This window comes from Chaetura pelagica, unplaced genomic scaffold, assembly GCF_000747805.2.
Source record: "Chaetura pelagica isolate M959 unplaced genomic scaffold, ChaPel_1.0 scaffold76, whole genome shotgun sequence".
NCBI lineage: Eukaryota > Metazoa > Chordata > Aves > Apodiformes > Apodidae > Chaetura > Chaetura pelagica.
This window is the reverse complement of record NW_009970723.1, coordinates 2,254,263-2,274,593: the sequence shown is the minus strand read 5'-3', so window position 1 is coordinate 2,274,593 and position 20,331 is coordinate 2,254,263. Positions and strand designations below refer to the sequence as shown.

At 39.7% G+C, this 20,331-nt stretch overlaps 1 protein-coding gene across 1 annotated transcript in view; it reads left to right on the top strand.

Moving 5' to 3' along the window:
• The window catches only part of LOC104396547 (zinc finger protein 704-like), a 71,447-nt gene extending 60,052 nt beyond the window's left edge, over nucleotides 1-11,395 (top strand). The window contains exons 5-8 of the mRNA XM_010006397.1: nucleotides 1,011-1,272; nucleotides 3,617-3,721; nucleotides 9,169-9,263; nucleotides 11,015-11,395. Of these exons, the coding sequence (XP_010004699.1) occupies nucleotides 1,011-1,272; nucleotides 3,617-3,721; nucleotides 9,169-9,263; nucleotides 11,015-11,126 (574 nt within the window). The 3' untranslated portion in view covers nucleotides 11,127-11,395. The remainder of the gene's footprint in view (nucleotides 1-1,010; nucleotides 1,273-3,616; nucleotides 3,722-9,168; nucleotides 9,264-11,014) is intronic.
• The last annotated feature ends 8,936 nt before the right edge of the window (nucleotides 11,396-20,331 follow it).

Here is a 20,331-nt window from a genome sequence, read left to right as displayed (position 1 = left end):
CCACAATCTCTCAACACGTTCTATTGAGTAAGGTGGTGAGAGGAGCAAAGGTAGAGGTATACAGACAAGCAAGCTGAAGAACTGGCTAGGGGCTGGTTTTGGGGTGCATGCCTGGAAATAGAGAAGCCCAGGATTCAGTCCTGATAGGGACATGCAGGCAGAAGGATGCTTACAGGTCCTAGATTTTCTATATGGAAGACTTGGAGAAAATACACATGTATGAGCTGTGAGTTACATCTGTATGGCATCTGGATTATGAACATGCTAAAGTGGTTTGTTTTGGACTGCAGGATAACACGTAGCCTGCTGGGAACTACTGCTTTGGCTGGGCTGCTTCACTCCTGGCACTTGTGTTCAGACACAGACGCACAGCAGCTAGTGCCAGAGGTGCAGGGGCAATTAAAACTTTTACATCTCCTCCTTCAATAAGTCTGCTTCTGGGAGTGGAACCAGGAAGTCTCTACCTGTGTCTGAATGAGTTGCATGGTGAGACTGTTTTGTAGCAGCTTTTTCTGATATGCCAAGGAAAGTTATGGTGAACCATGGCTGTAACTATATTTGTTTTAATTAAGTAATCTATTATAAGATTACATATTGTTTGCCATAACATTAGTGGAATATATCTTGCCAGTATTTGTTGTCTTTACTTAAGTTTCTGTGGTTGCTCTGTCATTTTTTAAGTCAAAGTGCTCTGAGATTCAATAGTTAGCAATGAGAAGTTGATATTTAAGCTGAAGCATAGAAATTAAACATCTACTCCAAGGTCAAAGTTAAGAAAAACAGACAGAAAAGAAATCTAATTCCTGCTTCTTTTCCCTTCAGGTTAGATGATTTTCATTTCCTCTCCCCCATCCCTGCAGCCAGAGTGCTGATAAAGTAGGTAGGGATGAAACTTGGAATATTAATGTATTGACAGTATGAATATATTTGCTCATGTATCTAGAACTTAAAATTTACCTTGGCATTCTTGCTTTCATTTAATGACTCCTTTGTTCTTTGTCTTGATACAGACGTGTAGGAGAGTCTGACTACAGTGATGGAGAGGAGGATTTTTACTATACAGAAATCAGGCTGAACACGGACTCAGTAGCCGATGGCCTAAGTAGTCTTTCCCCAGTCTCTCCATCTCTAGCATCTCCTCCTTCCTTTCCCACCCAAGATGCAATCCGTCCTGAAACTTCCTGTGCCAAAAGCGAGACTAAATTGGTGACACCTCTGAGCCGCTCAGCTCCTACCAACCTCTACCTCGTACACACGGACCATGCTTACCAGGTAACACTAGGGAGAGTGAGCTCCATGGGTTACACTTAACGTGTCGTTTATCTATAAAGAAATGTCAGATCACAATGTTTGAGGTTTAGAAAGCCAAGTGTAGTTTTAATAGGTTGACAAGTTTTGAGTGCAGCCTAAAGGGTTAATCTCATTTAAATTTAGATGTCTGCTTCTGAGCTAGGTGGTTGGTTGTGTTTCCACTGTAGCTGGTGGATTTTGCGATGCTATTTATCCAGCCACACGAAGGTGCATACCAGGTTGAGAAGAGTTGCTCTCTGTATCCCACGGCCTGCATCAGTTAATTCTCCACTGACCTAAGGAGGCTCTATGGTGATGTGCTCAGTTGTGTTCTCCTGTATTGTACAAATTCTCAATTTAGTCAGCCAAATTCCTCCCTGAGTCTTAATTTCATCTTTGCTTGTGCTGGATGTGTCTAGGGATGCCAGAAACAATTCATTTCCCTTATTTGTACAGTCAGTTTGCATACGTGAAGCAGAGCAGGAAGCATCAAAAGGCATATATGGTGCCCCACTCTTAGAGATAATGCTTTTCAAATGACAGAAATCAAATCAGATCCAAAACCTGCTGTTCCAAAAACTTCCAAGTTCAGACAAAGCATTAATATTAAAAGTACACTAGAATTTTATGTGTTTTGGTCTTGATACCATATGAGTAAAAGATTAATAGAGGCTTTGAAGCAGCGCAGTCCGTGACCTGCATACGCACTGGAGAACTGAACTCTCTTCAATTTATCAGATGCAATAACTTTCATATACACCCTTGTGCAGATTAAACCTTTTTGGTTTGTATCTGGATCAGACCCACTAAAAAGGCAGAGGGAAGCATCCTGGTGGGATGCTGAGCGGAGGCAGGCCTGCCTGCCTGCCCACCCTGCTGCCCCAGTTCCTTCTGGCAGGAGTGCTGTGGTCATTCACTGCCTTCCGTTTGAAGCGGGTTGTGATGAAGCACTGCTGGTACCATCTGGAGTTGCCAGTTTTTTCTTGATGCCTTTCAGCAAGTTTTTTATATTTTATGGAGCTCAGCGGACGTTTTCTCCATGTGTCTGTGGTGGATCCTCTTGGAGCTGTCAGCAGGCTCAGCAGCCCGCAGAGCATCGCTGCCGTAGAGCAAGGCATCTGGTGGTCTCATACTCTTTTCCTTGGAGAGACTCCAGGGGATTGCTTCCGCACTTGTTTACTCTGAAGATTGTCTTTAATGGGGACTATCAGGTTGTCGTTTGTCATCACTCCTCTCTGCCTGGTGGCTCAGGGAAGCACTCTCTTCCCTGAAGCTGTGAGACTGCATCGGCAGCCTCAAACACAAACACTTCTTAAGTAAGTGTCTTGCGTTGCTGTCAGGCATAGGCAACTGAAAGACAGAAGTAAAAACTCATTTTAAAAGCAGGCTCTTTGGAAGTTTAAACCTAGGAGCCTTTCTTTGGCTGTGAAGGCTTGAAATTCAAGAGTCAGAGTGAGCCTGTGTTCATGGTGGCTGCTTGGACTCCTGCTAGACAGGGTAACTGTGAATGTATGAATTTCCTGACTCTAAATTATATGGGGTTTAAAAAGGGGCAGGGGAGAATTCCTGAGGGCTCAGAGGCCAGAGAGAAAACCAAAGGGAAGGCACAAAATGAAGATACATGATGCTCTGAGCTTGAATCTTTGGGTGTTGCACCCCAGGGCAGCACTGAGTATTACAGCCCAGATAAGAAGAACATATGAGTTCAATGGACCATGAGATCCTTCAAATGTTTGCTTTAGCTTAGTTTTTGGAATCCCAAGGATGATATTCAGGTCTTTGCTTTTAACAGGAAAGACTGTTTTAATTGGGGTGAATCTTAACACCATTTATCTGACAAATGAGAAATGGCCAACCCTTTTTGATTGCTAACCTTGTCCCAGAATCCTTACCCACCAGTCTTCAGTTGTTTAAACCAGCTGTCAGAAGTTTAAATCCCGCAGTGTTTATCACTGTGGAACTGGTGATCATTTTAATATTTTTTGCTGCTGACTGTCATTATTTAAAAAGTTATTTATATATGATACTTGATTTTTTGTGGCTTTTTATCTGATCTAGCTTTTAAGGGTTTGTGTGGATTCTTGTGAGAGCTATTGTCTTTCTCTAAACAAGGTTTTAAGAACAGTGATATATAAATATATCCTTTTCTTACTGACTTATGCATTATTATCCCTCCCATAAGGATAAAATGCTTGTAACCACGCAGCTTTGTTCCACCTTGGAAAGTCTTTTGTAGATTTACAGTTTCGAGAAGTGAAAGATCCCTTGAAATGCTTTGGAAGAGGAATAGTTCTTCTTACTGGAATAATATTTTCTTTTCACACAGGCCACTCCTCCGGTGAACATTCCAGGGTCAACAAAATTCACTCCCAATGGCAGTAGCTTTAGCATCTCTTGGCAGTCACCTCCAGTTACCTTCACCGGCATTCCAGTAAGTGAATGACACCAGGAGAAAGAAAAGAAAGAAAGAAAAAATAACAAGTTTCCAGAGCTTTTTTGTTTGTTTATTTCACAGTGTCTCAGGATAGTCATAAATTTGACATAACGGGCACTAAAAAGAAGCAAATTCAATGTATGCCTCAGTTTGCCAGCTGATTGACAAATGGCTCAAAAGGCTGATTTTAACACGTTTGCCAGTCTCTGAATTCATACAGTTAATTATTTTTTCGTATCAGTGTCTACAAGCAGAGAACTGGATCTACAGCATATATATTTTAAATTATGTTTACAAAAGAACATTCTGGTAGATGCAGAGCCTGGCACTATATGCTCCTTTTTGTGCAACTAAGAGATTTCTTACAGAACTAGATGGAAAATAAGCGAGGTAATGGTTACGCTAAGAGGCCAAGTGGATTCAAGCAGTAGGGCTGTTACCTAAATGAACTCTGAAAAGGATGCATATTTGAAAGGCAACTGAAAGAAACAATAAGATGAAATGCGAAGTCTGATTCTAGTAGGCTACATCTATGTCTTCCCTAAGGATATCAGAAAATTCTGTACTGCTATACAGAAAATATGTTCAATACATACTGCATTTTTATATTAATACATATTGGAGTTTGACACATTTTTAATGAAGTTGTATTGGATGTGTAGTCAACTCTGAGCCTTTCTTCAAAAATGCTGATATACAAGGCCTAATTTCATGAACAGGAATGCAGAAGTGGGACTTTTGCTTAAACATGGACTTCCAGTAGTCCTAAAGGTAACACAGTTCAGGTGTGGGTATACTGCAGGGGGAGTTGAAAACCTTTACAAAGACTTTAAAGGGACTAGGTTTCCAGTGCCTAGCATGGTGAATACTAAAAGTAAATGCAAATCACTGTTTATGAGTAGTGGAAGATCGGTATAACAAATAGAAATAAATATTAATGTAATGGATGCTAACCTTTATTGGAAAGCATTTTGTAGTATAAATTGATATTCTCTAATCATAAACCTTAATCATAAACATTTCATTTAATATTACACTTCATGAATTTATGAATCTTTAAAGTGTGCTTATAAGGCACGTTGCTCATCCAAAGAACCATACAGCTTTTTTTCTCCTGACAGTGAATATTAGGCATGGCCATAAGAGATACTATTTCTCTCCCTTCTCTTCATCACGTGAATCTCCAAAGCTTCTTACTGTCAACCTTTGGCAAGTCTTGGAGATTTTCTGCAGAAGCTGTGGCATCCTGCAGGGCTGATAAAAAATGAAAGTGGCTGAATCAATTACATTGCACTCTGCCAATGAATATTTATTAAATTCCATCAAGGAACAGCTAACAGTGAAAGACATCATGCTGGCAGCAATTTGAACAAGAGTGCCTTGACAGAGTGTGCTATCCATAAAGTTCCTTGAGATTTGATTTCCCAACAATGGAGTTGATACAGAGTAATTATGAAACTGGCTCCTTTTGTGGAGTAGCACAAATTGATGCCAGGAGTGTTGGGAATCTAAAAATGCAATTAACCACATTGTAAATCAGACGCTTAAGAGGACAGGATTAGACATGTATGCGTTGAGTTTATTGTTCAAGCAACAACGTTGATCTGTGGCTGTAGAGTTGAGATTTCTCAAAAGAATTTAAGAAATGCGAAATCACCTTCTGAGAAGTGTATGGAGATGCCAGTGATTTAAGTACAACTTAAATATAATCCAAACACAAAAACCTGGGGAAGCAGTGATGATGGCAGAATCATAAACTGCTTAGGGAACCGTATTTAATGCCTTGATATCTCTAACAAGTTTATAAGGCTGTTTAGAAAAAAAAAAAAAAAAGGAAGAATTAAAAAGCAAACCATCCAGGTTTGCACACATTTGACTGTTCTGTCATCAGTGAGGTCATTTATGAATTACAAAGGCTTGCCTGTGGTGGAAAATTATGTGCAGTAAGTGAAGGTGCAAATGCAAAGTGATGTGAAATAACTGTATATTAAGTGAAAGTTTCATTTCTCCTGTTTTTAAGTAAATTAGGTATAGCCTTATAAATACAGGGCTCTGTCAATTCCCACCCCTACACTAAGTGTTACTGCTTTAGGAAAGCTGTAGGATAGGGGACTTTCTCCTTCTCTTAGGAAGTTTATTTAAGCCTAGAGTATGTGACAGAGCCAGCATCCTGTTAACTCATGCAGTCATATATGTATTTGGTCCCTGAGATGAGATGCATGTCTGTAGCACTCAAGGGAACTTCAGAGAGCAAGTCCAAACCATTACTTTTTGCCTAACCCATAATATTTATTTAAGCAGTTTTCTAAAATGGCTTTGGAATACTCTTTTGGCCTGGACAAACTGCCGAGCAGTAAAGGATTAGGTACAGCTTTGCAAAAGCATGTAGGTCTACACATTCCTTCACATCAGTAGTGATGTTGGAATGGGATCATTTTGTCCTTGACCTGTTAGAGGGCTGTTGAATCCTGATTTTGAACAGTCTCCTTTCTAGGCCTATATTTCAGCAGTTAAGTCCACGATTCCAAATTTCAAAATAGTCTTCTTTTGTGTTTTTTTTTACACCTGCTTTAGGTGTTTCCCCATTTATTCCTGTGGAGACGGAATTTTGATGACATTGAGCACTCGCTGCCTGCTGTCCCGGGAACTAGGGTTCAGACAGACACCACAGCTTGCATTAAGTCCTGACTTTCAGACAAGTTTTCAGCAGAGCAACACCAGAAGGCCTGTGTGAACATGAGTGTGCTTATCAGCAAGTTCCTAAGCACCTCAAAACAAGCCAAATGTACAGCTGGGTCAGGCAGGGTTGAGTATGTGGCTGCTTTAGGCTCAGGGGTATTCACAGCATCTAACTGTAGGCATTGATCTTGAAGTCTTGTAGTCATAAAGGAGGAGAATTAGGGGAAACTCCAAAGTCCTTCTGCTTTGCACTCTGAGACTTGCCTACGTTAGATTCCCAAGGCAGATGGGAAAGACACTTTTTCTTGCTGTTTTCCCAAGGTAACTTTGCAGGTGCAAAGGAGGGTTGAGTGTTGGCACAACTATGAGTCATGGCTAGGTGTAAGTCTCTGCATGAAGCAGAAAGGACAAGTTAATGTTTGTTCTACCACTTAAGACTGAACTAGGAAAAAAAATAAGGTACAGCACAGGGATGTACAAAGAGGACAAATTAATGTTTCAAAAGGGATGAGCAACAGTAGAGTCTATCTCTTGGTACTGGAGGATTAACAACTATATAGTTCCACTTCTGTGTAATGTAGGATGAAAGACTTATTGAATGCCAGCCTGATCTCTGCTGTGTGATAGTGATTTTTACCTGCTTGCTTATAAGACCTAAGAAGGTTGAACAGGATAGAAGTTTGATGATCTGATGTTTACAGATCAAAAATCTTCTCTGTAACCACAGTTTCTCCTAGGAGATGTAACTGGAAACCCCAGATCCTCCCTTCAAACAAACACTACTCTTTCACATTAGTTCTCTGCTTTAGACAAGCAACTCAAATGTGAAAAGCTTTCAAGGGCAAGGATTGCCTTCTCACGCCCTCCTCTTAATCTGCTCTTAGTGTGGCCTACAAAGGAGTACAGCTAACTGGTATTGTTTAGACCTCCTGCAAAGCAGATCAAGATACACTAGAGCTCAACTTCAGTGCAGTTTAGTTGCCTTGGTATGCCAGGCCATGGAAACCATCATGCAGAGACCCTCTGTGGAGAACAGGAGAATAGATGCAGTCTCCATGCTGCAGTTCTTCTCAAGCCTCTTCTATATTTGGAAGCCATCAAGATAACTGCTTGTAACAGAAGGGGCCATCAAAGTACTTTTTTGTTCAGTGATAACCCAGGAATATGTTTTGTATCCATTAGCAGTAGTAGATATAAACATTTTCTGTTCTTTAAAATGTTTAAGAACCATAGCAGAATTGACTGGAGATCTCTGGTTGTGGGTTATGACTGGAGAACGGTGTGATAAATGTGTGCAATGTGTGGTAAATACCAAAGACTAAAAAAGTGTTACTGCTTTGCATTTTATCTTCAGTGTTTCAATTGTTCTTAGGTAAAACAAGAGAAGTCGTTGATAAAAGATAAGAAAAAAAAAAGTGGTAGACAACAAGCTGCCCTCAATATTATGGAGTTGTAGGACAGAACAGAGCTAGTGTGGTCTCTGGGTATGTAAAATATGACTTACGGTGAGCAGGCAGAGAGAGGAAACTTATTTCAGGTTTTGGAGATGTATTTCCTATATCATTAATGATCTAAACTTGTTCAGACTGTGAGCTGCACATGCAGTTAAATCAGAAAATTCTGTAGTTGCCAGCCAAGAGTAAAAGTTGAAAGAGTGTCTGCACTCCATTACAAGTGTTAGTTTTTTTGCTACTGTGGAGTAGCTATAAAATAGCCTTTATATAAAAAATCAAAGCACATTCAGTAACTTGCTTCAAGTCAGGTCAGTTCCCATTCTTCCAGATACTATGAGACTTCAAAAGGGCAGGAGTGAAAAGTCATAGCAGTGCAGGGAACTATGACAGTATCTGCAGTTACTGGCTGCACGAGTCAGTGACTCAATGCCAATTGAAGCTTGCTGTGTTCTGTACATAAGAAAAAAATGTGTTCATCTTTTTTTTCTGGTGTTTTTACATGTTAAGTGGTTGTAGCCTTCACCTAGGAGCAAAAAAAGACCCTAGCAGTAAATAATTTAGGAATTATTTAAGGCCAAGCTTTATACTATGTGATTACTCAAATTATGTTGCCAACCCTAAGGATCATGAAAGGCTTATTTGGCAAGTCTCAGAAGAACAAGCTGCACCCTTCACAAAGGAAGACAGTGACTGAAAAGGTTTAAAGTGCAGAATAAAGGAAGTAATCCAGTACATCTTGTTAGCAGCCTTGATCAGAAGGGCTGCTTTGCACTCCCAGGAAAACCCTGAGGGCCACATCATAACTGCCTTGCAGCAAACCCCCTTCTGCAAGGCTGTCTCTCCACAAACAGTGCCAAAACACAGGTGGGAGCTACACATGAAATCCCTTTATTTCTCAGGGTGTTCCTGGTATTGATCTCAGTACAGGGCGGAGTTTATTTTTCCCATTATTTTCTCTGCTTACATTAGAGAGAGTTTTCTTAAGAGGTATTAGGACTTCTTAAATAGGAATGAATGCATTTTCTGTATTTCCCAGAACCTGCAATGATGCTGATCTATATTCTGGATTGCTCTGTTAGGATGACTGGAAGTACAGGGAAACAAAATGGAGCAATACAATGCACCTAATGCTAAACGGACATCTTTCCAAGTAGAACCACAACTTACTTACATTTGTATAATAATATATAATAACCTTTCCTGGATATCCTTGCCACTCTGCATCATGAATTGCATTTTCTGGGAAGAGTGTTTATGCTGCATCAATATGTGTGTGTTCTTCATAAGCAGCTTTTTTGTCTGTATTGACAGGTCTCACCAACTCATAATCGTCCTGCAGGGAGCGGAGAGCAGAAACAGTCCCACACAGTTCTTTCATCACCGCCTAGAGTAGCATTTGGCTTGAGGTATGGGACCATTAACTCCTGCTGACAGGCCAGCAGCCTCAGAACTTGGAGGGCATTTAATAAATAAGATATCAATGGCCAAAGAAACAGAAAAACCACACCACCAACCGTGATTGCAGTTGTCAGGCTGTTTCTTACTAGAACGCTTGAGAGTAAGTGTTCTGGACCTATTTTGCTTTTCATTGCCATCAAAGGTGAAGGCTGGGGGAGAAGAGAGTTGTTGCAAAATGAAAAGGCAAACTGTGAAGCAAAACTGCAGGCCTTCTGCCAGGTGTGTCTGCAGTTCAGATGCAGATCCAAATGGCCCTGTAAAGCAATGCAGCCCAGATTTACTGCTCCAGCTGAAGCATCCTGGACTGCAGTAGGTGGCTCTGCTTTCTTCCCTGAAAGGCTGGGCTGCCTCATGTATTTGTCACCATTCAGTCAGTATCATGTTTGTCTTCGATTGCATGGTAAGAAACTGTATCTGACAATACATTAGATCAAAGCAAAGCTTTTTATGCCTTGTCTTCCTGGAGGTAAGCTACATGCAGTCACTTCATTAAAGCCAACTGATGGTTGACCAGAGTCTGTGTTTAGAAGTGTTAAAAAAGTTATGTTAAAAAATCAAACTGTGACACTGAAGTTTCTCGCAGTAAAGAAACTCCTTGTTTCTCACAGTCCTCAAGGTGACTGTACCCTACAATGATACAAAAGGATTATTTCATGTTTTTAATTTTCTTCATGACTCTCTGATCATTGGATGTGCTACAAACCAAACTTAGGATCTTCCCACTTCATGGATTGTGTCCATAAATGAATGATCAGTAATAAAAAAATGAATTGGTGTGCAAGGGAAGAATCACCAGGCCATTCCTGTGTGTGCCATGCAGCGTGTAGAACAGGTATTAAATCTGTTACAGTTGCTTAATTTAAAGGCACCAGGAGAGATAGCACAGCTGTAGCACTGCTCCTCAGGTTTGCTTGCTTGCTATGCATTGAGTGAAAAAGTTCTGTTTTAACAGTTCCTTTGATCATTTTCTAAACTTGTGAACTTTTGAATGTGGTTATAAAATGGAAAACATGACAATCATTACAGCTTTGCAAGCAGATACTTCCTGCCTTGCTGACTTTGGGGATGGCAGAGAAGGAGCACACATAAATGTGCTGCAAAGGAGAGCAAGGGTTAAAATTTGTTCTCAGGCACTTTGTTATTCTTCAGTCAAGGAGCTCAGAGCAAACCATACAGGAAGGACTGGTGAGCTCAGGGGCTGGTGGCTTTTCCCCTCTTGCTGCTTCCCCTAGCTGCTGCCTGCTGGTAGTCGAGGTCTGCTGCTCCGAGCTATGCAAAGTATTTGTGCCACACCTCCACAGCAAAGAGGACCTCAGCCTGGGGTGAGCTGGGCTGTGTTGTGGTGTAGCTATGACTGTCTCCTGTGGCTTGGCACTTAAGGTGGCTGAAGTACCACTTACCTAGACTGGGTTTAGTTGCTGGCTAAAGTCAGGGCTGTATGTTCCTGGGATCATCCCCAGAGCAGAGGAGCAGGTGCTGCAGAGGCTGTAGAAGTCAGGTGAGGAGAAGGGCTGCTCCCTCAGCTGTGGAGTCGTGGCTGAATTTGTGTCCAGTTGACTCAAAAACAACCCTCATCCCTTTGAAACACCAGAGGGTTCTCTGCCTCCTGTGCTCCCTTGAGATTGCTGTCCTGATCTTAGGGTGATAAAGCAAAGCTACGAAAGCACCTCATTAACAAACTTCCCTTTCTCTCTGACAGGAAGCCTAGAGGGGAGGGGAAAAAGTGTCGGAAGGTCTATGGGATGGAGAACAGAGATATGTGGTGCACTGCCTGCCGGTGGAAGAAGGCCTGCCAAAGGTTCATCGACTAAAGATTGAAATTATGCAGAGGATTTGGGGATGGGGGAGGACAACAGCAGAACCAGATTGCTGCAGCTGCACTGTATCACTTCCCATTTTCCCTTCAGTGATGTGGTGTCGGGGGTTTTGGTTTTTTGGGGTTCTTTTTTTAAAAGAGCTTTGTATTTCAAACTGAAGCACTTGTAGCCAAGGAGAAGCACTAATCAAAACCTGTGTGGAGCAATAGAGAAAAAATTTTAAAAAAAGAAAAAAAAAAGGCAAAACCAAGAACATACGACAAGGTTCTGTCTTACTAAGTATGGAAACCAGAGCAGCTATCAGTGTTTTTCTGTAAAAGAAAGGAAAAAGTTAAATATTTTGCTAACTCTGTGAGCTACTTGCTCCTTAGGATCATTTTTAACTATTTCAGTCTCTGTGCTGTGAATGTCTGTATTTGCTAAACTGAACAATTTTTTTTTCCTGAAACGAAGATCTCTTTTTGAAAGCTTTCTAATAAACACTTCAGAGTTGTATAAGCTACAGTTTTCTGATCAAAAGCTGTACTAAGACTGGAGACTGCTAAATAATTCTCCTGATACAAATGATCATGATTATATTATATTTTTGGAAAGGGGATGTGGGGAGGAGTTGAGATTTTTGTTTGATTGTTTATAGGAGAAAAGCAAAGTCTGAACTTGCAAGGAGGACAAGCAGTGCTCCTGGAAGATTTTTAAACCAGGCACAGACCAATGGAGTGGAACAAAGTAATTTAAGTACCAAATTGGATTTTGATCCTCTAGAGAAAGAAAAGCAGCAAAGGAACTTCACCAGCAGAGATAGTCACAACAAGAAGTTGAGGAAAGAAACCCAGTCATGCTTGATTGAAATCCATAAGAATATAATGGGAGTCCTGTAGCTTTTCTTACTGCTCTCCCATCTCTGAGAGATGATGAGCAGTTGGACCAGCATGTCTGTTGCTGCAGGAGGCCTGTAAAGAACTGGTAAATGCAGCCGCTAGAATTATATGTAATAGCTATTCAGGGACACAATCCAGCCCAGCAGTTCTGCTCTTGCTTCCTTTTCTTGTATTTGAGAGATTGTTGTTAAGATAATGGTTTGCTCAGCTTCCCCCCTCCCCACCCCTTAAAGTTGCTAAGATTTATTTGATGCAAAAAATTGTTAGAGAAAAGAAAATACTCCCTTTCTACATCATCTCGGAAAAAAGAAGTACAACAGCAAAGGAGCAACGTGTTTATGGTAAAAGTCCATCTCTTCACTAATTTTAATGTGTGAATTAACAAGTTTCTCTGCTTGCAGTACTCGGATAGATTTGGGTGCTTTAGTTTCTCTGTCCATTAGAAAGTATACACTGAAATGTGGCAAGATGGTGTTCTATCTTAACCTGTATTGAATTACCATAAATTAACCATTCTTTCAATGCAAAAATAATTAAGGATTTATTCGGTTATGAATGTGTATGGTTAAACAATACTTGACTGCTTAAAGAAAACAAGACACCTTATAAAAAAAATCGCAAGACAAAAAAGCAAAATTTTCCTATTAATAGAGGCACAGAGGCCCACAAATTCCTGGATTTCTTTTTTTTTTCTGCCATTTGAAATTAGACTAGATTTTTTTCATTTGGATTGTCTAAGCTGGCTCATTCTCACTGAAATCAGGGGACTTAAATATCTAAGCAGCTTTCTAAAATGGGAGTCCAAAGTTCATTTGATAGCTTTATTAAGCGTGCACTGCTGCTTATGCCTCTGTAAAAGCACAAAATAACAATGCAGCTGTTTGGAATATACACGATGAATGTGGTGAAATAGTACTGAGAAACAACATTTCTAATGGGAGCTACTGAAGGTTATCATCTGATTTACTTTGGAACAACTTAATTGGGCAATCAGATGCCTAATTTGAGCATGCTATTTCTGCAGTTTACAAATGTGTAATTTACATGCACAAGTGGCAAGATACGCTTGCATGCACACAATTACTTGATTTTTTTGTCCAATTGTGTTTTCTAAGTCATTTGAAAGAAAAAAAATAATACTCTTGAAATCTACTAGGACCCTGCAATATGCATACATACATGTGTGTATCAGTATTTAGATAGATATATATATATAAAATTATATATGATATAGTTTTATATATGTATATAAAACTAATCTGGGCTCAACAGAGAGGAGAAAGATTGTTTTTTATAAATATAAAGCCCAAGACAGTGAAGATCAGTGGATATACACAGCCACTGTATTATCTTCTTTCCTCTTATTAAAATGTGGGTCATGGATTTTCTTTGCATGTTGTGTTTTTTCAGTTTCCTTGGTAAAATACTTCATAGTAATTCATAGTAATTTCATCTTCTAACACTGAGCTTGCTGATGGTGTATTTACTTTGATAGAAATGAGCAAATTTTGGGCTTTTCCAAGACACTCCTGCCAATTTGCCCCTTTCCCCCCCATTTTTACTCCAAGACTAATTATAAAGAGTTCCGTAATTCATTTGACTATTGTTAAACTGACAGTATCTGCCTGTGTATTTGTTGTTCCTTCCCCTTTATAGTTTCCCTTTTTGCTTTGGAGGACTTTTTGAAAATAATGTATCAGATTGTATATTGTTTCTATACTGTCATGGCATTGTGAGCACCTTTCCCGAGGGCACTTTATGAATTATTGTAATAAGATTTTATAAATTTCTGCATGGAAGAATGATTTTGTTGCTAGACCAGACAGCCCTCTGGTACAAATGTGATATGGGTTACATACAGTCCCAAAAGCCAGAAATCCTCAAAACAGGATAGAAAATTGGTTGTTAACAAAGCAGGGGACAGAAGATACTTGATAAATCCTGCCAGGACAAAGCTAAATTACCAGCATATTTACACAACCTTTAATCAGCAGTTTTGTATTAAATCAATTTTGCATCTTACGGCTGTGGAATTTTGATTCAAAGGTAGGAGCTCCTTGAGTTACTGGGTCTCAGCCACGGCCAGGGATAGCAAGAGGGCATGGCCATCTGGGCCTGCATGAAGCATTAACCACTCGCTTTGTGCCTGGGACCCAGATTATTTCATGTCACAAGAGTATTTCAGGGCCCTCTGAGATCCCCTTCGCCCTCCTGACACCCCCAGCAAGAACAGAAATGTCAGCAAAGACTTTCTGGTGCTGGCAGTACCAAGTGTAATCTGGAATAACCTCTTCCATTTTTCAGCCTCTTGTTTCAGAACTGCATTGCTGTACTTCTAACATCTGAAAGAGTTGGATTTCTTTGTTTTCCCAAGGAAGAGCTAGCCTGGATTCTGTGGCCATTTCTCGTCGTCATTACATGTCGTTTCCCCCAGTTTTGGTCATTGTCTCTTGACGTCCTGGAGAAGTCAGAAAAAACAGCTGGAGGCATCATGCAGTCTCTGTGTGCTACAGAGATTTGGAGGTGGGATCATTTCTGTTAAGAGATGGAACTTCCTCCTGAGATGCAAAAATGGAAGGATCTGTTTTATATGGTTTCACCAATTACTAGTACTGATGCTGGTAAGAGAATTTAACAACATCAGGATCAGTGTGGAGATCAGCTGTAGAGAAGCCACATATTTTTCTTTAGGAGTTGTCTTGCTATGAAAAAGCTATTTCCCACTTCCCTGTTTGCCCCGTCTCTCAAAGTATCTGGAAAGGGAGATAATTTTAGAAGTGGGAAGTATTAATAGCAATTTTTAGAATCTGACTGTGCTCCAGCTGCTCCCATGTGAAGATACTGGACATTACAAACTCAGATCATCTTAGTCGTAAAATGGGTTCCACCCAAAACAATGTGCCTAATTCTCTAGTGCCTTGCACAAATATAACAGGATACTCAAGATGCAAAGTGAGCAAAAACTCTTCCAATTTGCAGGTTTCCACTTTTTAACCAATACCAGTTTTCATAGAGCAGGTATCTGTTGACATGTAAACGAGACCTGTAAGCCCTGCTTGTGTGAATAAGCTGAGCAGAATGCCTGTCTGTTGAATTACTTCTTCCACGTCATTAGCCTTGTTTGAATGTTAGCCATCTAATGATCTACAGATTCTTTGCTCCCTTTCACGATCACTGGCATCACTTTCTTTATCCCTTCTCCCCTTCCTTCTGATCTTCTTGTTGATATAGTGGCTTGGTCAAAGCATACTTGATCTCTAATCAGGCAACACAACAGAAGGCAAAGCTTTAGCCAAAGGTACTTGTAGAACCTGCACGTAAGAACGAATTCCAGCTCCATGTAATATCCCAGATGTCCTTGTCACTGACTTGTTTTTTTTTTCACTCATTCTCATCCAGTGAGTTGGGATGGTTTTCTGTTTCTTGCTATAGTCTGGGACCAGTTATAAGGGCCCTGCTGGGAATTCAGGACAACCACTGTAAGTGTGGCAATACAAAGTGATTTATTTCTTTCCCTGCCTGTAAATACATTGAAACACCATCTCAGAAGCAGGACATGAAATCAGAAGATTGCTGGCCATGTGCAGAGACATAACAGGTTGCCAGTGAGGCTTGTTTCTGTTGGTTCATACATCAGTCATCTGTTGTTGTTGCTGCACCTTTTCTTAGAAATATTTTGATAAGGAAATGTTTGTGAAGTCTAATCTTGGTCCTACATTTTCACTTGATTCAATCTTCCTGAAGGTGGTAGCACTGTAACTGAGTCCTGTTTGGAGTATGGGATTTAATCTGTGTCTGTCAGGATTTTTTCTGGTAAAGCAACTGTGGGTTGTTGCAAAGCATCAGAGCATAGGTTTTTGTTCTGCTGTAAGTTCAGGAGAGTTTTATGGCACCTTCAGCAAAATAGCAAGAAAGTAAGTAAAGAGCAAAAATTAATCAAGCCGAGAGTTTAAATACATTCTGTATCTGCCAGGTGTAAGAAGCCCTTGTCTGCATGTCTGTGGAGCTCAAAAAGCCAGGTACACCTGTAGTTGATAGTGCCCCCTTGAGCTGTATTTTCTGTCTTAGACAGCAGTGCTTTTGCACTGGCCACACTCCCACTTCCAAATGCAAAATAAAAGATGTGTATCTTCTACTTGCCGATTTTTTAGTTCATTCCTCAAGACAAAAAACACTAATCATGTGCTTTGTGCTTCACACAGACCATTTTTAATAGCAATCCAGAAAGACCCTGAAAACAGAAACCAGTCTGTTTCTGATGGCACCAAGGAACATAAAATATGTTTTGCTCCTGTGCTTGCTCATACTCTCGGCAGGAATTCATTTGGCCAGTCAGCTGATGAAATGTAAGGGAATGTATAAATTTAGTAACAAGCCAGTGTTCTGCTTTTAACACATCTTAGCACCAATAATTTTTTTCCTTCCATGTCTTAATCTGAATGTGAGATCTCTACTATACCCTTGAGGGAAATTAATTTAGCTGTAGAAATGCTGTTTCAGCTTTCCTGTTACTTGGACATATACATAATATTATACTGACAAGGTAGGGTTTTAGGGTTAAATTTGAATTCTTGACGTAATTCAATGCTAAAGATGGGCTCAAGCATTTAAAAATGTTTGAATGTTGCCATTTGCCAATACTCTCAAAAAAATCTGGTTTTACTTTGGACTCCTTAGTGTGTTATACCCTGCAGCATTAGTTTATGATGTGTAATGGTCAGATAAACAAAAGTTAATAAAATGTTTGTTAAAAACTGCCTTGGAGAGTAATACAGATTTCCTGAGGGAACATAAGTGGGCTGTATAGGCAGGATGTAGATTTATTTGAATAGAAGATGGCTACGAAATTGATTTTTTTTTCTGTTTGAGGCAAAATTTGAAGAGCAATATGTCACTACTTGAATTATTAAATTAGAAGGAAGCACTGATTTGTGAACATGGCCTTACTTAGTGTTATAATTTAGGAAGTTCCAAATAGGAAAAAACCCAACACATTAGATGATAAAAAAATACAGAAAATGAGCTTGAAGCATAATCTATTTGTTATATAAATCTATACATTTGTATTAATCTTTTTAGGATCTTTTCAGGCTTGTTGTTGATATAGTGGCTTGGTCAAAGCATACTGGGTCTCTAATCAGGTTACTGTGTAGCAAATTGCTACAGGTAGCAAAGTCATAGTGTGTTAGCATGATATCCTGGAGGTGTTGAGGATTCCACTTTGCAGAGTGCTAATTCTACATGAAATTAAAAGAAAATGTGCCACTACATTTATTTTTGTTCCATATCTGCAAAGGTACCAGCTTGTGTCAACCCAAGGTTTTACTGAACCATGTTAGCTAGTATTTTGAAGGAACACATATACAAATCCTCCATTTTTATATGTGCACCAATTATTTGTTGTTCATAATAATTTTTTCTACAATTTCTTTTTCCTGTGTCCAGGGACTCCATTCTTCAAATGCCCAAATACTTGTACTGAAGTGAGGAAAAATAAGAATCTTCAGTATGAGGACCTCAAAGTGTAAATAGCACCTGGCATCGGAACTTTTAGTATCAGTATTTAACCGTATTAATTAATTCTTAGAGTGATGCCAACAAATGTTTCAAGGAAGGGGCATGTGTCATCTGTAAATTAGCAGGTATGGCTGCACAGAGGTAGAACTACTGGTATTCCAGCAGCAAAATGTAAGCTCAGATGCAAGTTAAACACATACTTGTGTTTAACCTCACGTGCAGAGTTTATTGGCTCTCCATGTTTCTAGAGTGAGGCACAGCTTTTTATGCTCTTCTGACATTAGGCCTTGACAAGAGGAGAAACTCAGCTTTGTTTGAAATATGCACTTTGTAAGACAATCCATCTTGTTCAGATTTTATGCAATTTATCTTGTATTTAGAAGACCAGATAACTTCAGATAGTTCTCTTTTTTTTTTTTCTTTGCATTGCAAAGGGCAAGTGAGAAAGAAGACAAGTTTAGCTGTACATTTCCACATGTGAAATCATTGCTTAGATTTGTAAAAGGTGTCTATTTTCCATTGAGCTCAGAGGAACTTAATTGAGCACATCAGAAACAAAATACATGACCAGCAGGTCACATTACATGAATTTCTGTAATTCCATCTATATTCCCTGTATGGGCAACACTCCTCCAGGCAACTGGAGGCATAGGAGCTCTGAGTATGCAAGGAAGTAAGACAGTTCACTTTAAAACTTTAGGAATACTGTGCTTTAAAGCCACAGTGTTGTCTATGTGTCATTTTTAGTGTTAAAAGAAAATAGAAAGTAGCCTTATTAAGAAGGTGCAATACTTACAAAGGGCTAAATTATGGAAACAAGTGGTGTGTGTTTGTACATCACAGCAAAATGTGCACTCTCTTAAAGCTGACTTTTATAGCACTAGGATCTTCTTACCTCTCTGAAATGATAATGTTGGTATAATTTTATAACTGTTTATTATCCATTATGAAACAGGGTTTGGGATTTTCTACGAACCAAAAGGAGGAGAGAGGGAATTGTAAATCACATGGAATACTGATGTGTGTATATATATATATATCAAATACTGGTTGTTTTACATGGCAGAAGTAACCTAAAACACCTTTACAAAGCCATACAAATTCTGGATTACTGAAAGAAAAAATACATTGTCCTTGGTTACACAGATAGCTTAGTTGGAAATTTCCCATATCTCATGAAAATTCCTACTTCAGTGTTCAGTGTTTGCTTTGTCTCTTGCATTGTATTGTTGGGTTTTGTTTGTATTCTGATTGTGAAGACATTCCTAGATTACCAATACTTGGCTTGAAATAGTATTATTTTGAAAATAACTTTTAAAATTGAGAGATTTCTTCATCATACTGCACAGTCCAAAGGAGATCAAGCCATATGATCTGCTCCAGCTTGTATGGAGAGTTCATGCAAGCAGAAGGTTATATAGGAAAAGATTACATTGAGGGTTTATTGCTCAGTTATGAAAAGGGTGTGAACAATCAAACTAAAAGCTCTACTCACATATTTCTTCTCTCCATTTGCACTGTGGGGTCAGCAGAACACAGGTTGCCAAGTATGGTGTGTCTATTTTTATACTTCCTTTTTTTTCCCCCTCTTAAATAATGACATACCCATCATTTTCCATCTCTCTTACTGGTTTTGTTTTATGCTCAAAGGCAGAAATAATCACATCTGTTGAATAGAAGGCTGTTTGGTTGGTTCCTCTAGCTGACCTCTAGCAAAGGGCCAAAGAACAAACTCAAATTTAGCAACATGAAGTAGAAAGAGGCTTGAGCCAGTCAGGTAAGACCTGAAACAAATTGCTCAACATTGGATCCCAGCAGGAGGAAACTAGTTTTAAGAAGTCAGTTACACAAGTTTTTTCTGTTTTGTTTTTATATTACAGGCTTGATAAAAAGCCTTGTCACCCAATGAAGAGCAAAATGCAGGTAGGATGGTAACTAGCTGAGCCCTTGAAACACTGCAGGTTTACTCAGGAGAGTTGCAATTATTCCCATGAATATGTGCTCTGACTAGGACTGCTCACACAGATAGCAGTTGTTGAGTGAAGGCACTTGGATTTTCCTCTGTGTGACTGTTTCCACTGTAATTGGGAGTGTGAAATTGTGAATCTTCTGAGTGCTTGAGAAGAGAATTTTGCTTTTTGGCTTTGTGAGAGGGGTGGGTATGTACCTAGTCACATTTGCAAGGCTCCTGGAAGATGTTGGCTCAGTTTGTTTTAACACTGAGGTGGCAGTACTTTGGATGTGTCACTGAGTGACAGACCTAAGAGCTGTTAAGCCCCGCTAGAAGGAGGTTTCTCAGAATGGGAGGTGCTGCATTTGTTGTGTAAAAACCAGGGTATACTTCTTACCCAGAGATGGTAGCATCTAGGAAGGATCCTCGGTGGCTTTGCAAGGGCAGTTTTTCAGCCTCTCTCTGTCATGGCATCAGCACAGCAGTGCTGGGAGTGCTGGGGAGGAGGTACAGGCTCATGAGGCAACTGAAGGAAGGTAACTCGCAGCTTCAATTGCACTAGGATCTTTAAACTCTGTGAAGAAAGCAACTATGTTTTCTTATCATCTGCTGCTCATATTATTTCATATAAGAAAAATATTTCTGCCATAGAAGAGGGCAAATTCAGCACAAGTTAAGCAGCTGTAGGAAAACAAAAGCCCAATTGCCCAGTTTTTACAAATATGGATTTCTAATGTACTCTGCTTGCACAAGACTGCAGAGTTAGGTCCGTGCATCCTTTTGTCTCTCTTCAGTCACAAAAGGGAAATATCTGCCCACCTATATTGTTCTTCCTTTGTTTAAAATAAAGTAT